Source organism: Cygnus atratus, chromosome 1 (assembly GCF_013377495.2).
Source record: "Cygnus atratus isolate AKBS03 ecotype Queensland, Australia chromosome 1, CAtr_DNAZoo_HiC_assembly, whole genome shotgun sequence".
Classification (NCBI taxonomy): domain Eukaryota; kingdom Metazoa; phylum Chordata; class Aves; order Anseriformes; family Anatidae; genus Cygnus; species Cygnus atratus.
In genome coordinates, this window is record NC_066362.1 from 131710547 (window position 1) to 131728186 (window position 17640).

The 17640-nt window shown below is 45.0% G+C and overlaps 1 protein-coding gene across 1 annotated transcript in view; it reads right to left on the reverse strand.

Moving 5' to 3' along the window:
- SHROOM2 (shroom family member 2) overlaps window positions 1–3042 on the reverse strand; it is a 127233-nt gene extending 124191 nt beyond the window's left edge. Inside the window, exon 1 of the mRNA XM_035542286.1 lies at window positions 2824–3042. Within this exon, the coding sequence (XP_035398179.1) occupies window positions 2824–3042 (219 nt within the window). The remainder of the gene's footprint in view (window positions 1–2823) is intronic.
- Between the last annotated feature and the right edge of the window lie 14598 nt (window positions 3043–17640).

Genomic DNA, 17640 nt, shown 5'->3' on the forward strand with positions numbered 1-17640 from the left:
GCGAGGCGACGGGGAGCCAGGGAAGCCCGCTCCCCCCAGGGGCACAGCCTGTTACCCAGCACCAGCAGCGTGACTCCGGGCTGACCTCTCGCCGCGCTGCCTGCGTGCGGCATTTTTTCTCCCGACATTCCAGTGGCTGCACACATGCTTATCTCCCTGCTGAGACTGAAAACATAGATTTTCTCCTGCTTAGCGTGCCTTTCCCTCAGCGATTATTGGCAGTTTGGTGGATCAAAGGACACTATTAGCTTGAAATCTAGTCAATTAAAACAAGAAATTCCCAAATCGGTTTTGCAGCTCTTCTTGCCCTGGTGCCCCCCATGGCACTCGTTACAAAAACATTTCCCTTCCTGGTAGCAAGTGAAATAGCCACACGACCAGGGAAACTAACATCCAAGAAGTTTGCTGTACAAAAAGTGCTGCAAAATGAACAACAGAAGTTTGTTCACTGATTTTTCAACTACAGTATTTTCTGGTGCTGTTTTTCGGACAGTTCTGGTAGTTGTCCCATAGAGGGTAAAGACAGCAGGAAATATTTACACCACAGACTTCCTGACATTTACATAAAGGTGCAACTTTCTTCAAAGGCCGACCTTGCTTTAGAGATGGTGGTAGGAACAGAGACGGGCAGAATTTTAGAAATCCCCCTTAAGTAGCTGCTATCTGAAACTCCATTCACACCTTGTCACATTCCTCTCCTTAAAAAGCGGCACTTCACATCATACATCTTCACTTCCCCAGAACAGCCCTGGACTTAAATGAGACAGAGCTTAATACTCAGCTCACACTCAAGCACAGTTTTGAATCCACAAAATCAGAGTTTTTCCATGGGTATTTTGAGGTATTTTGGGGTAAAAACAGCCACCAGTGTACTCAATAAGGGATGGAGCTTGCAACGGCAGAGGAGCGCGTAGCGATGAAGTGGCATTCCCCTTCTCTGTGACAGCCCAGCAATCTGCACTTTAACTCAGGAAGACTCAGGTTCAGGTCTCTCTTCAGCCAAAAAGAGAGAAACTTTACATCTCCACTGCAAGGAGGGACATTTTTAATCACCTGGTACTAATTTATTCTTTCTAGTGGTTTTCCACCCCTAGAAGCTGTACAGAAAAACAAAACACAACACACACCAAGATGGGTGAGTGAAACCAAGGGCAAGGTTTTGCACTTACAGAATTCGGAGTCTGGGGGATGTCGGTGACACAAGCTTCAGTCCAGTCAAAACTCCTCTTTATACTTGCATCCAAAAACTGCAAGTGAAAACGTACTCCAAAACCTTAGACCCAAGGACAGGATCCCGGCTGTACCTTAATCCAAGATCACGAACGATGGACCCAAATTTCTCTTCCACACAGTGAAATGGTTTCAGGAGGTATCAAGGCTGTGGTTCCACATAACCATGCCTCGGGTGGCAGACCCACTTGAAAAGGTTTCCATTCCCAGACACTTCTTTCCACCTACCACAGCCACATCTTCATGCCACAAATATTTAAAGCCTGTTACTTAATACCTAGGCAACAATATGAATAAGTATCACTGATCAGTAGCACTTGTTAGCCATTACCAGAAAGGTGGAATTATTTGATTTGGCACTTGATAGCTACTAGATGCAGAGTAAGTAGCTCTTTTCTCCTTTCCTCACATGCTTCCAGTTTTTATACTCTGTAATTCAGGATACTGGTAAGAGGCCAACAGATGCACAGTCACTTTTCAGCATATGTATCTGTTGACATAGACTGTTGTATTTTGGAAAACAGCAGTAGGGAAGAGACCTAGAAAAGCTGATCTAAAAAGGCCTAACTTGAAGAGTCGTTAGTAAAATAACACCAAGAGTAGAAGAAGGGAACCAACTGGAAAGCCCTCAATGAAACAAGCTAAAAAGAAATAGGAATAGAATAATTCCTGCTGTGGATAAAACAAGACTGGTTGACCTCTGACACTCTTTATGTACTTCTAAAATAAGAACAAGCAGAATTCACTGGACGTGTAGGCCAAGAGCATATATTTATTTCCTACAGATCTTAAGCAAAATGTTTTTCTAATGTGGATTTTTCTCAGTTCCATATGGATCTGTTTTAACGTGTTTTTGACTGCGACAAGAAAGCCCTCTTAATAAAACCCAACAACTGTTGGGATAGGGATTCTTGAGTCAAAACACATCCAGATGAAAAACATTTTCCAGAAAACACGACGTATTATTTTAATTCATGCCCAATACACCGAGGTTAGACCTGCGAGTATAAAAGGGCACTAAAAAAAAACAAAAAACAGCGCATACCTACCCAGGAGCCTCCCTCTCCCTGTCTCTGGAGCGTGGATTTGGTCACTATCCACAAGACCTTTTGTTCAGAGGGCTGGGATGCGAAAGGTCACCCTAACTGCTTTGAACGTGCCAGTGCAACAGCAGCGGAGGAAACCCAGTGTCAGCACCGGGAGCTTCGGCCTCACGCTCTCCTTCCTTCTCCAGACGGATGGAGCCAGGAGGGCTCCCAACACCCTACCGACTTCTCCGCACCCCAGCTGCCAGCACACACAACTATTTCACCGGGTTTTAACGGGAAGTAAGGAAGGGGTGCAGGACTGCGGAGCAGCACACTGTGCCCTCCAAGGCGAAACCGAGCTGCGAGGCTGGCGTCGCGCAGCCACCTGTTGCCCCAACCCCACCTCCATGCCCTCCCGAGGCCCCACCGATGGAGGGGCGAGGTGCTGAGGAGCCCCCGGGCACCACCTGCCTCCGCTGTCAGCGCCGCGGGCGAGGCGCCCAACATGGAGGCGACCGGAGCCCCCTGTCCTCCCCACTGCTCCCGTCCCCTCCCCGCGCCTCACCTTGGTGATGATGAGGGGCTCGCCGTGCTCCCGCCCGCCCTTCAGGGTGAAGCCCCACGGCGCGCCGCCGCTCAGCAGCACCTCCACCAGCTTGTAGCCCTCGGCCGCCCGCTGCTCCACCATCACCACCACCGGCCCCGGCTCCACCAGCGCGGCGCCGAGGCGCGGGTCGCCGCCGGGCAGCCGCTCCCGCCCGCTCCGCAGCCCCACGTCCTCCATGGCGGGGCAGGGGACGGAGCCGGAGCTGGGGCCGGGGCTCCGCTGCCTCTGCCGGCCGCTCCCCGGGGCGAGCCAGCCCGCCGAGCCCCCTAGCCGCCCCGTAGTGCCGGCCCCATCGGCGGCGGGCGGGCTGCCCCCTCCTTCCTTCCCCGCCCTCTCCTCCTCCTCCTCCTCCTCGGCAGCCCGCTGTATTGTTTCACGCCGCGGCCAAAGCCCAGCGGCGGGGGGCCGGCTCCAACTTGCGGCAACTTGGCGGCGGGACGCCCGCGGGAGGCTCCCCCGCCCGCCTCCTCTGGCCCCGAAAGGAGAGCGACGCCCGCTGCCCGCCGCGGAGAGCCCCCCGCCTTCCCCCTCCTTCCCCCTCCTTCCCCCGCACCCCAAAGGGGCAGCCCCGCAGCGCGACCCCCGCGGCCGAGGAGGAGGAGCGGGGAGCGGCCAGACAAAGGCGGCGGTGGCGGCGGTAGTGGTGGTGGCGGCGAGGGGCCGTGCCTCGCCCCGTCCGTCCCCAGACAAAAGCGGCGAGCAGGTGGAGGGAGGGAGGGAACGAAGGAAAGGAAGGAGAGCGGCCGCCCCGCTCCGGCCCCGCGGTGCCAGGCAGGGAGAGGAGGCAGGCGGAGGGGGGCGCCGGCGGCCGCCGCCGGGCTCGGAGAGGGCGGGCAGCACGGAGGACAGGTCAACCCGGGCGGCCGCCGGGAGAGCCGCGGGGGGCAGTCGAGGGCGGCGCTTGCTCGAGGCCCTTCCCGGCCGTTCCCCCGCCTCGGAGCGGCTCCGCCACCTGTGGGGCCGGAGGAGCTGGGAGCCCGCCCTGCTCCCTCCCCGAGACCCTCTGGTGGCTGAGGTGAGGCGAGGCGAGGCCCCGATCTCAACAAACTAACCAACCAACCAAACAAACAAACAAAACAACCTAAAATGACAAACTCTTCGGTCCCATCAGTTCACCTGCACAAAGACTGTCAAAAAAGTTTGGTGCGGAAGAGTGAGGCAGGATTCAAAGCGCTGATCTTCGGACAGTTTTGTGGGTGGGTGATAAAAGCAGGGTTTGAGGTTGTCTGATGTCCTCACTGGGTTAGTGGTGGGGCTGGGAGTGATGTGCTTATCTCTGGCTAGACTTCATTCTCTCTGCTTAATTGCATCACCTTATATGAGGTTTCAGTGGCTGAAATTAGGACCAGATTTGGCCTGGAATGCTTGAGTACCAGCACACAGCAGTCATTTGCTTCTCAACCAAACAGGTGAAATACTGCTTTATCTAAGATATGCAGGAAAATCTATGTTTTATTTCCTGAAGGACTGATGAGCCTTAAGATACTTGCATAGGTGACAGTCTCAGGGAGGTGCACAGCATAAACAGTGGGATTTCAAGGTCTTGTAATGCATGTTCATATATGTTGCTTCTGGAAGTGACCATTGTGTCCCACTAGCTGCTGCTTCAGCTGTTTTACTCATGGTGGGTTACCGTAAACTCAGTATATTTCCTCAGAAAACTCCAGCCTTGCTCTAAAGACAACATTTTGTTTCAATCATGCCTTCAATGTTATCTGCAGTACAGTTCTGTAATACCCAACGAAAAATTTGGTTTCAGAGTTGAGAGCATCTGATCCCAGCAGCAGATGGGAGGACATATGGATAGGAGAGAAATACTTGGTTAGGGGGATTGATGTTCCCTCATGACCAAGGTGCAAAAAGAACCATGGGGAAGGGGACTCAAATGGCACCAACTTACACAAATTTGTAATAAACACCCTGCTATATCCAAGTCTTGTACCAAATCTGTGTATCGCATTAAGCTATGTGAGGCCTCAAATACCTTGCAGATCCTCATTCGGATTTCTTCTTTAATTCTTTTTTACTATATGGACAAATGCTGTTTATAAGACGAATTAAACAAAACACAAGTAATGAGAAGTGTAGTTTTCTCTGTATCCTGTCTTCAGTTGTGCTTTTAGTCTGAGGCAAAGTCTTCAGTTATGTTTGTACGATGCATATCAGGTTGTCCACTCAGCAATGTAATACTCAATAACCTATAGCTAGAAGTTTTAAAGAGCTGCAGTGTACAATTTAGTGGTTTATAAGCACACAGTACAAGTGATGATGAAAGATCAACAATAACAATTTGAGCTTTAACGCATATTGAAATGAAATCAAAATATAATAGCTTGCATCATAGACAAGAAAATTGTGCTGCAAGAAATGTCTTCTTTGGTTGTATCCCCTAACCTTCAACTGCCAAACATTCATTCTTCTTCATCTTGAACTTTTTGTTGTCCATAAGAAGTTAAAGATTTGCATTACTTTTCTGCCTTTTTGACTTGGTCTTACAAGTCCAGTATTGAAGAATGATGATTTTAAAAGTGGAGTATTTAGAGTCAGGAACTGATATCTATACTAGAGAATCCAAGTGAAAATATTCAGACTCTGCTGCCGTCATTTATATCAGTGGATGATGGGGACATGCATAGCTCTTTGAAAAGCAGTTGCCTAAAGAACAATTATCTGAAAGCTTTCATGCTCCCAATTACAGGAGACCTCAGTAAAGAACCATTTTCTGGCTAACACTTGCTTAGAGCCTGAGGGTCTGACAGTCGTTCTTCTAGTGGATCCTGTGGTTGACAGCTCAGAAATCAGACTTCTTTATTTTCCATAACAGTTTTTTTCCCCTTTTCTCCTCCAAGAGACCCCTGTATGAAGTTCCTCATACCTGTAAGTTTTACCAGACCAAAGCAAGACATAAGTCCTCCTGTCATATCGGTCAAATTTTTCTCCACATCTTTTATATCCTCCTTCTCTGTGGGATTTGAAGCTTGTTCAGAACCCTGTTGGAGAGTTGTATTTGTGCTTTTCTTAAAATATTGTGGTAATTTGATTACTTTGATTTCTGTAACTTCTGCCAGCCTTCACAGGGTTTCAGTTAGTCATAAAGAACAAAGGATTCAGTAAATATGTTCTAAAATACTACTTCTCATTTGAGTGATAACAATGCTAATGATAGCTGTATTTTCTAACAAAACCCTGGAAGTCTCTAAGCAATTTCCCTTCAATCTTGTTTTCACTTGTCAAATGTTGCCTAAATATACAAACGTTAGTAATACAAGATAGAAATTAAAAGATACATTAGTGGGCCATAAACATATGGAGGGAAGTGACAGACTTTTTCATGCTGAGGACAGAGAATAATGCAGCTATGACAGATGTTGTATAATGGGTATTCTGTTCTGTAATCATGTGTGCTATTAATATTATCAAAGCTACTTTGCAGTGATGAACAAAACTTACCTAAATGCCTCCTCCTGCCATGCACAAGGAGCTATCAAACTTAATAAAGTCATGGTTACCACAAACTCAGTTTGAAAAAAAAAAGCCTTCTGCAATAAAACAGATTCCTTCCACAGTACTTCTGTGCAGACCTTGGTACTTGAAGTTTAATTAACATTTTCAAGTGAAATTTCGTTCCACAGAGTTTACTAGGCCTTCATTCTTTCTGTTGCACAGATTGTGTACATGTTCCCTACTTAGCCATTGAGACTGCCAAAACTGTGAATAAATTCCTCTATAGTAGGATTTTTTAAAGACAATATCAAACACATGTTGTTAACACACAGCCTACCACTACAGTGGTGTCCCCCAGGGCTCGGTACTGGGGCCGGTCCTCTTTAATATCTTTATCGATGATCTGGATGAGGGCGTCCAGTGCACCCTCAGTAAGTTTGCAGATGACACCAAGCTAAGTGCGTGTGTCGATCTGCTCGAGGGCAGGAAGGCTCTGCAGGAGGATCTGGATAGGCTGGAGCGATGGGCTGAGGTCAACTGTATGAAGTTCAACAAGGCCAAGTGCCGGGTCCTGCACCTGGGGCGCAACAACCCCAAGCAGAGCTACAGGCTGGGAGATGAGTGGTTGGAAAGCTGCCTGGCCGAGAAGGACCTGGGAGTATTGGTTGATAGTCGGCTGAATATGAGCCAGCAGTGTGCTCAGGTGGCCAAGAAGGCCAACAGCATCCTGGCCTGTATAAGAAGCAGTGTGGCCAGCAGGTCTAGGGAAGTGATTGTCCCCCTGTACTCGGCTCTGGTGAGGCCGCACCTCGAGTACTGTGTTCAGTTTTGGGCCCCTCGCTACAGGAAGGACATGGACGTGCTCGAGCGAGTCCAGAGAAGGGCGACCAAGCTGGTGAGGGGTCTGGAGAACAAGTCTTACGAGGAGCGGCTGAGGGAGCTGGGCTTGTTCAGCCTGGAGAAGAGGAGGCTCAGGGGCGACCTTATCGCTCTCTACAGGTACCTTAAAGGAGGCTGTAGTGAGGTGGGGGTTGGTCTGTTCTCCCACGTGCCTGGTGACAGGACGAGGGGGAATGGGCGAAAGTTGCGACAGGGGAGTTTTAGGTTGGATGTTAGGAAGTACTTCTTTACCGAAAGGGTTATTAAGCATTGGAACGGGCTGCCCAGGGAGGTGGTGGAGTCACCATCCCTGGAGGTCTTTAAAAGACGTTTAGATGTAGAGCTTAGTGATATGGTTTAGTGGAGTACTTAGTGTTAGGTCGGAGGTTGGACTCGATGATCTTGAGGTCTCTTCCAACCTAGAAATCTGTGTCTGTGTCTGTGTCTGTGTCTACTTCACCTTTATGTCTATAAGACACATTATCTTTTCCTTAAGGCACTGAATTGCACAGGACACCTGCAGAATGATTGGAATAGGCATTTTATTTTCCATGTTAAGAGCATTCATTGCACTGGACCTTACAATGTCAGGTGTTCTGTGTGTTTTGTTTTGTTTTGTTTTGTTTTGTTTTTCCAGCAGCAGAGATATTTGAAAGAAGTCGTAGCTGCAGAGTACAGACCTGAGGTGAGCTAAGCCTTTACCATCACCCTCTGTTTGTTACCATGGCTTTCCTGGAGCTTACCATCTAACATCACAGTTAGGTGAAGAGACAAAGTGCCTCAGCCATTTGAAATAAAAAAAAAAATTGATGCCCTAGGACATGCATAGTTCAGCAACAATTTAAGTTAAGATGCTGGGCTGTGAAATGGAACAGATTAGCTATGGCCCATTTTTCTTCAGCCCAGTTAAAGGGTTTGCAACCTCCAGCAGAGTCTGAGCAGACTCGTCCACATCCTCAGTGCCATCTGCCTAAATGCCTCGCTGTTTGGTGATGGTGCTAACACAACTTCTTCCATGTGGTCAGTTGCATTGTTGCTTTTAGTCACCAGTGGTGGAAGAAATGTTGATACATAGACATGTATCTGTACTTCAGTCTCTGTAGTGAAAACAAAAGGATTCAAAACCTTCTTTCCTAAAAACTAGTGTTTTGTGAGAATACTGTAAATCCAGTGAGAGTGCTGACAGACTTGAGGGGAAAAATGGATTACAAGGCATGAGTTATGGACTTGCCTATCTTATTCCCAAAGAGGTCTCTGTAGATGTCAATTCCCCTGGCACAGCAATCTGTTATATAGCTGTTGAAATCTGTAGGGTTTGTGTGCATATATTGCATGGGGAGCAAAAGGATCCTTCCTATATAACATCGAGGGGACATTTAGTGAAACATATCGTGAAAATCTAGTGTCTTTGAAACTAACCATCACAGAGACCAAAATAACTGAAATAGTGATAAGAATTTCCTCTAGCAGAAGGTTTTGTTTTGTTTTTTGGTAAAGTAATTCAAGGGGTGGCAAGCTGCTGGCAGTTTATTGTGGAGTCTGAAAGTCCTGAGAACCTGGAGAAACAGGTTGTGTAGCAGCCCAAGAGACAGACATCCTGGCATAGCTGGAAACCGGGAGGGTTTACTTTGGAAACCTGCCATGTTCCTTCTGATGGATTCAGCATAATCACGCTCTTCTGCTGAACACTTTGATTTCAACAAATTACCCCTTTTCCCAGAATGAAAAATGCCATGTTGAAAAACTCCAGCTGGATGTCTCCTTTGTGATTTAGACACTTAAAATCCTTTCCCAAGTGTGTCTTGTTCCTCCTGTATTGCAAATAAGGCTTCATCAGCACATAATTAGTGCTGGATAAACCTTTAGAAGTTCTTAACCTTTCAGATAAATACTCAAATATGTGTTGAATTCTTCAGTTCTTTAGGACCAAAAAATAGTTTTGTGTTCTTTTTCTAGGCCTTTTTATAAAGCTGAAATTTGTGAAATAGCATTTCATATGAGATTCTGGTATATCTATCCTCATAAAGTTTTTTGATTCAAATTTTTTTCAGGTCTTACTCAAAATTCTGGATCTTGAGACATGGGCCATTTTGTTGTCAAAGTAAACCAGGATTTTTGCAACATCTAGGTCTTAGCTGCAGGGATAACTCTAGGAGGGAAAAGTCTCCATTTTTCTACCTGTAATGCTGAATAGAAGAGACCAGGGGAGTGGTCTGTTTCAGTGGCAACTAACTCAAATTTGCCTTGATTCCCACTATTCTTGCAGCTGATTTCCACTGGAACAGACCTGTCTTGGAAAGGCAGAGTTGGCTCAGGCAGAGCAGGCAGTGAGTGAGCAGCAAAGAGCAGGGGCAGTCAGAGGCACAGCTCAAGCCTACTCTCTGAACTCCTTTTGTTTGGCACTGTACCCCCAGATTGCATCAGCACGGTCCCGTAACAGTCCTGCTGTCAAAGATCCACAGAGAACAGTTTCCAGACTGATTTCATCGGGGGAGAAGAAACCTTCACGTGGACACCAGTGGCGCACCCAAGTGGTGTGTGCAGAACACCAAGTGGGGATGCAAAGATGCTCGTACCTAACAAATACATACGTGGTGCACAAGTCCACTGATGTAGATAAACCCCTGCTGTTCACAATGCCTGAATCTTCCAGCTTTGGAGCAGTATCAGGAAGCCATGTAGTATGGCCCTTTACAGGCACTTCCAGAATAACTTTAAAACTGGCTGGATAACCAGACTCCTGTGTAATTCCTCCCGAGATGCAGCATGTCATGAACTGCACCACCAAGTCCTTACACTCTGCCTTCACACTCAAGGCACGCTTGCATACCCTTCACACCTGCATCTGCTGGGTAGCCAGATTATAAAATGAAGGAGAAAAGAGAAGGAAAAATTGGCACAGGTCTGGCCCAGTGATGTAATTTCAAGCAAGTCTTGTAATGGAAAGCATGGCCTCTGGAAATCAGTGCCCTTTGCAGCCAACTGTTGTTGCCACAGAGTTGCTCCCTACCATGTGGGGACATGTTAGCAGCACATCATCAGAAATGCTTTGTACCTCGGAGCAACTGGCTGAGGGTTAGAGAGCTCACCGTGGAACAGACTGTGGCTGTGGGTGACCAAGAGAAAAAAGCTCAAGATTTGCTAATAGAAATATTCTTGGCTTAGATCTTGAGGCTGATTAGACCTGTAGGCAGAGAAAAATGAGACCAGTGCTGATTTCTATAATCCATAACATGCTTCAGGACTTAACATTTTCATGATTTTGCATGATAACAAAATTGGAAGTCAAACAAAAGGGCAATAGCAACTCTCATGTGGTAGCAAAGTCAGAAGACTACATACAACCTAGCAGGAGGTGAACAGGTAACCGATTTTCCCTAGGGACGGGGTTTTCACCTGGCAGTCAAATTCAGGCACAAGTTAAGTCATGCCTCGGGCCAGAGTTCCTCTGGTGTCTGTATACCTGTTCCTTTTCCAGCTCCTGCACTGGAGCCCTCTGTCAAATCATATTACCGGGTATCAGGCTACAACTTTACAAGCAAACTAAACATCAGGCTGAGAGCACACAGGTTCAAGCACTGGCACGTGACAGTCCTTGCTGTCCGTGCTGTTTCATTGCTAGCATGCTAACTGGGCAATGCCTGGACACACTGTAGGGGATAGCATAGACCAGTTACTGTTAGGCAGTGTGGACGAAGACAGACTTCTTCAGTGGGGAAGAGAATTTCAGCAGTGTGTGTGTATACATGTGTATGTTATATAGCTATATTTTGGCTATATGTATGTGTGGGTTACAGCTGCATCAAGAAGTCCTGCTTCGTTAAGTTCCATCATTTCAGTGAAGCATCATTTGTGACATTCATTCTTGCCGCTGCATTTCTGATCGCAGTACATTAAAAAATGTTTTTCATTGTCCATCCTCTTTGATGGCACGTCGTGTAATAACATTCTCTATACAAACGGTGCTGTGCCACTTGGCCTTTTATGTGGCCAAAAATTGGCACTGGCCCATTTTAATTACTTGAGTGACGTAGTCTCAGGGGCTAACAAGCAGACTTTAAACCATTTAAACTCTGATATCACAACATCTTATATCTAAATTTCGTACTCAGAGATGATCACTGGAGCAGAGATGAACAGGGAAAATGCCAAAAAGAGGGTTTCAAATGCTCTTTGTTCAGAGAATGCTGTGAAATAAGCTTTTTAAAGGGTAGATAAATAGCAAGAGGCCAGAGTATGCACAAGAGCAGACAAAAGCCTCGTAATCTGCTATTTTTCACTTGGACTTTGTCTTCATTTGCTAGCTAACCCCAAACAGACCTTCCCTTTTTCTGCCTATCAGCGACGTGTAAATAAATCTCTCCGTGCGTTCTATAAATAGTCCCAATTCCTTCATTACAAATGACCTTTCTACTCTCTGCTTGGTTACAGAGAACTTGAACTGTGTCCAGGTGGAAGTCTTAGGATGCAGCATCTCGTGACCGTACCTCTAAGCATGGATGCAGCATGAAGTGAGTGCTCATGAATCGCAGCGCTATAGCAGGTTGCCCTGAAACATCAGGTATGCACAAACGGCTGTGATTTTACAGGAGTCTGGCAATGTTATGGCTGATGTAAGGCCAGTTTGAGCATGCCTGTGAGTCCACATGGTCAGGAGCTCTTTCTGTGCATGCCACTTCCCCATAGGCTGTCATGCCCTTTTGTGCTAAAGGCACAGATGTGCTCTCCTCTCTCCAGAGCCTAAGGCAAAAAAGTTAGCTGCTGTCGGGAGATTTGAGGAGATCCTTCTGAGTCATGCAAATGAGAAATAGTGTCAACACTCAGATTTCAACATTTTCCTGGCTTATGTTGGACTTAGAAAGGTTAAGGCTGTTGTGGGAGGTACTGCTTCATTAACCTCGATTTTGTCCACAGCGTGGCGTTTACTCACAGCACTGTTAGTAATGTCCTGGGGAAACAGGTTGGGGGGCTTCTTTTTATTGCCCCTCTTCCATGAGAACACAGCTCCTGTTACAACCCCAAAGGTTAATTTCTTTTGAAAGTCCGAAATATGGAATATTTCTTTCAAAATACTCCATTTTCTGAAGCAGTTTCAGGACCAGACAATTTTTTTGCGGTTGTGCTCCCAGAATGCTGACTAATGGGCATACCTGAGGAGCCAGGCTATGATATAAATGGGTAGTGTAGCCCTGTTGCCCACCAGATCAGTGTACCCAGTAAGCTGCTTTGGGTGCCGAGGGGTTAGTCTCATTCCTCTGTCCACCCTGGTATGGGAAGTCCACCTCTGACAATGAAGCGGTGATCTTCAGTCCTGAAGAACGGAAAAGCCAAGGGTGGTTCCTGCACTGTGATATTTCTGCAGTTACTGCTGAGCTCCCCCTTGATCCCCCAAGCCAGCTAAGGCATGCTTTTGACTCTTCTGCTCATTTCAGAAACGATGAGATAACGATTTGTGGAGCAGAAGGTTGCGACTTTCCTTCACCCAGTCTGAAGTTGCTGCATGGCTGACTGCCAGCCATGCAGCCAGTGGAGTGGAGAGAAGTCCTTATGGGATTTCAAAGAATGATGGATGGACCCTGTGGTCTGCAGCTGGACTGTATGCTTGGACTGTCAGAATTCCCTTCAACGTCTGGTTACGGTGTTCACCAAGACCATCTAGCTGGCCATGGCGCCATGGTATGCTGACATTTTTAGTGATCTAATTAACAAGTCCTTGGAGACTTTTTTTGCATTGTAAGAGCTATGAAATTAGTGCTATATTTTGATTTGGTTACATAGGCTGGCCTGGGAACAGAGGTTTTGAAATTGTTTTCTTGTGCTAATGGGCTTTGGAAATTTAACTTTTGGTAGCAGGGGATATAACCTAATGAGATCCCACAGTCTAACAATCTTAATGAGGATATAAGAATATCCCACCTAATTTCTCCTGATGGAATCAACTAACATAACTTCTAAAAAAGAATATGGAAGTAGTGGCGCCTGGGGTGCCTTCTAAAGATACTGAGGAGAGGATACACACTCAACATCTTTGTGGACCGTCTCCAGGCTTACAAATATTGAAGTCCAATAATCAGTATCACTGTGTGCAGAAAGGATAATATTCTTTCTTTTCAGTCTTTCATCAGTCGGTTCCCATGCAAACTGTGTCTTGTATAGTCTGTGTAGGTGTGGGACAAGGTCTCTTGCATGTACATGGAAAAGGAGGTATCTTTTTATTCTATGAAGATGACAGTGATTAATGGTGGAATTTGTCCAGAGATGTGGCCACAAAATCTGGCTTAATGCAAGTTCAAAGAATAGTGTGCTCAACGTTGGCATAGAGAAGTGGGGATTTTGTTCTTCAAAACCCTAAGAAATTTTTTTTCTTCTGGTTTATAGATGCATTTTTTTCCGTTCAGTTACTTTATGTTTCATCCATATAAACATTGTTTACTAATTTAATGCAAAAGAGGCACAGTTTCAGTAACAAATTTGTGTATGCTTGTTCACAAAAGCCAGGTAGGATAACATTCTTCTGGAGAAGGTATAAAAGAAACCAATAAAATATACATAACATGATTTCATCAGTCAAGTACGCACAATTATTTAGCTGTTCAAACGAACTCATCTTGTGTATATATGTTTTTATTCTTAAAGAAAACAAAAAAACTCAAACATTTTTATGCACAGGAGAAACATTTATTCTCATCCTTTTAAATTCATGTTCACCATCCTTAAATGTAAAATAATGATTTACACCTGTGATATTCAAATCACTGAGGGAAGGGAGGTGATACCTCTCTTTTTCTTCCAGTCCTTTTTAATGGAATCTGTGGCTGTTACAGTCATGACACGTTACACTGAATATCATTGTTGTTCTGATATTCCGCTTAAATTTACAGAAAACTTGAAACAGAAATAATGGGGTGTGAATTTCCCCATTCATTTCAGTTAGACATTGAGAGAAATGCCAGTTTAAAAATTAGCTTTAAAAATGAGTACTGATAATAATGGGAAGGACATATCTTACTGTGAAAAGTAGTCCAGTTTCTTACAAAGTAAATCTAGTTGCAGGTCTGTGCAGATAATACGAAGAGCTATGCTGAGCACATAGAAGATTTATATGTCCAGGCCTTTAAGAATGTATGGCAGGATCTGTTGGAAAGATCATAACTGGTTTTATTGCATCCATTCAGCTTGAAGACAGGCCCACCTTTCATCCATTTAGGAAATGCTATGTGAGGTAGTGTGTTTAGGACAAGTAAAGACTACAAGATCATGAACCATTGACAAAACGTGGTTTTCACATTTGTAAGGTAGCTAAGATCTTTATTGGAAGCTTTAAATGGAGGCAGAGATGCATTGAATTGTACACATAAACAAATAAAGTTCTCCTCTGTCGCTACATGCATACACTTTCTTCTGCCTTTTAAACCAGTGCTGTAGTCCCAGACTTAACTAAAACAGTGATTAAAATATCTGTAACTGCATACTCACGCCTAAGCTGTAGCACACTCCTTAACAGCAGAAGCGCATGCCTGTCATATTTTTGTAAACCTACTGTTTTGCTTTAGAGCCAGACAAGCCAGTGTTTCATCTTAACGATGAACGTGGACTGTACCTGGGAGGTGTTATTTCCCAGGCCCAAGGAGAGCGTGAGTGGGTACTTCTAAAAGCTGTGCGTGTGTTCTCCTTGCAAGGAGTGCAGTATTTTTTTCTCATTCTCAGACACAGGGCTATGAACGTCTAAAAACGGGCTGGAATTTTTAGTACTGTGCAATGTTGAACGTGCTCTGTGCATCCGTTTGGTTTTTACAATGCCGTTTTTTTTTAAGGTTCATATACGTGTGCTAATGTTTCTTTTCAAGCTACAGCATTTGGGTAATCGAAATACTGCCTTGGTGCAAAAATGAGAAACACAAAGTATTTGTGGGTCTGTTTGGTACCACTGACGTCAGGGGAACTGTGTCAATTATTTCAGAGGGAAGGGAACTGAAACCTGTAGAACGATTGAAGCTGTACTGAATTCTAAGTAAATATTCCTCAACAAGGCAAAATAACTCCTCTCTTAATTTCGTTTCTTTTCTCTTTCCTTTGTCTTTGGCCCTGGCTTTTATCCTCTTATTTTCATAATCACGAGCACCCAAATTAATCTCAGGTATAAGACTGCCAAACCAGCTGTGAATTTCTGTGACTGTTCTAACTCTTTATACTTTGAGTGCAGCAGCAAGGGCCAGACTAGCTAGATCTTACCAGCTGAGAGGCTGGGCAGCTCATTAGTTTGGCAGATCCATCTCCCATATAGCCTCAGATGTCCGCATGTAAAGACACATCTGCTTGTGTCGTGGCAGGTATCCATTCACTCATGAGTCACTTTGTTTTCTTTTTGTATTTGTCATTCCACAGGTCGCATTCTTTGCTTCCAATAAAAATGAGCAGTGAAAGAATCGCATACCCGCACTGTAAGTAACTGCATAATCAAATCCTGAGAGAGTAGGAGGAAAGGGACCCAGAAGAAGAAGTTAAAAAGCAATCATCCACTTGAAGAAGCAAAGAATAAAAATGAGGTGCACAGCTGGCAAGGTTATGGAAAGAAAAGGAGAGAAAGATATAAAATAATAGCCTCTACAATATAAGTCTACAGTTGAGGAATGCAAGTAATTTCAAGGTGGCTGAACAAAAGGGATAAAGAAGTTAAAATAATGACATGGTAAATCCACATGGGCAAACTAGAAAACCACAGCCGGGATCAGTGAAAACAAATGATAAGCAGAAAAAGCAAAACACACTAAACATTCCTATATGGAAGCCAGAAAAAATGGGCAGGATAACAGCTTGACACGCTTTTTAAACATTTAAAGGAAGGAGAATGACAACAGGAATAGTGAGGGAAACATTTTTAGAAGGTGATAGTGGCAATGAAAGGCTTCCATGGAACAGTTTCACTTTCTGCCTAATAATCTAAAAGTCATGCCATTCCAAGTATAGATCAGGCAACATAAATTAATCTTCAAATGAGAGCAAGCATCATTTATTTTAATATACATTTATTTGCATTGTATATGTAATATATGATGTCTTTATTTTAAATAATTATGTCTCTGTGTTATCTTTTTGTTCTTCAGCAGCCCAGGAGCTCATTCCCTTCTGAACCTATTTTAGTAGTTTCCTCCAGACCAGTTTTTAGCATTTACCGTAAATTTACTAGAAATTTTGCCTGAAAATGAAGTTGTTGACTTTGGGCTTCTAGGCAGTGGTTTGCAGGAAAAAAAAGGAGAGGATTTCATGTTACACTTACTGATAACACAGCTAGCCACGTAGATTGCAATGCACTGTCTTCACAGAGAGGTGGCAACTCCATGCACTGCTGCTCGTCTGAGATGGAATGAAGTCCAAGGAGTCACAATCCTGTACTGACAACAGGGCATAAATATTCTCCTTTACCTCAATGGGAATTTGTGTTTTGATGCAGAACAATCTGGTTCACATCCTTGGTGTCTCCAGAATACCTTCTGTGCCCGTGGTACCGGCAAAACATAGGATTACAACATCCAGCTCACTCACCTGTCCTCATCTGTGGAGCAGGAAAATCTCTGTATGCTGGAAAGTTGCAAGAACATCCAGATAGCATTCAGCTTCAAACTCAGCTGCCTGAATGTGGGAGTCTTTAATGCAGGGTGTGCATAAGACCCTGTTACAGTCAGCAAAGCCTGCTCAGCGGTTCAGCTCACCGTGTGTGTTTGTGTCAGGAAAAGCTGAACAGCTCTCTAGAGTAAGCCCAGACTCTGAACCTGGCTGTCAAAGATCTTGATCGATGCTGATAGGAGCAGGGACACCTCACTGATGTGGGGACACCTGGGTCTGCAAGCTAGCATCCTGCTCTGCCGATGCTGTAGCGTTGGCAGAGCTGGAGGAGCCCTCTGGAAGCAGGTGATGGGTGCATGGTGCGTTGGGGAGTATAGGCAACAGCCCAAGCCCTGCTGCCTCCCTGCAGGGCTCTTTTTTTCTGCTGAGAGTGGCTGAAGTCACTGAGTTCTGTAACCCCTATACACATAGCATGCCACTGTCATTCATCGAGGTGTAATAATTTCTGCTAAAAAATAAATAGGGCCATAGGAAAAAAAAGTAAAAGGTCATTTGTTCTTATAACAACTAATATTAAAATCCATGACTGTGTTATGTAGCATCCAGTTCACTGCAACAATGCTGGCAATGCTCCCTCCTGTTTTTTCCTGAACGTGTTTCTACAAACACACTTTCTGCAGGGGTTGGGGCCGACACAGGGCATTTGAATTTGTCCGAGAGGGGAGAGTTAATTTTTGTATTTATGATTGCGAGTATATGCTGCTGTGTCCAACAGGACTAAAGGATATTGTCTAGCGTATAAAGTAAAAACAAATATTGCAGGTCAAATTCCTGTTTCCATATTAAACCCATTCAAAACAAAAAACAAAAAAAAAGAAAAATATTCTT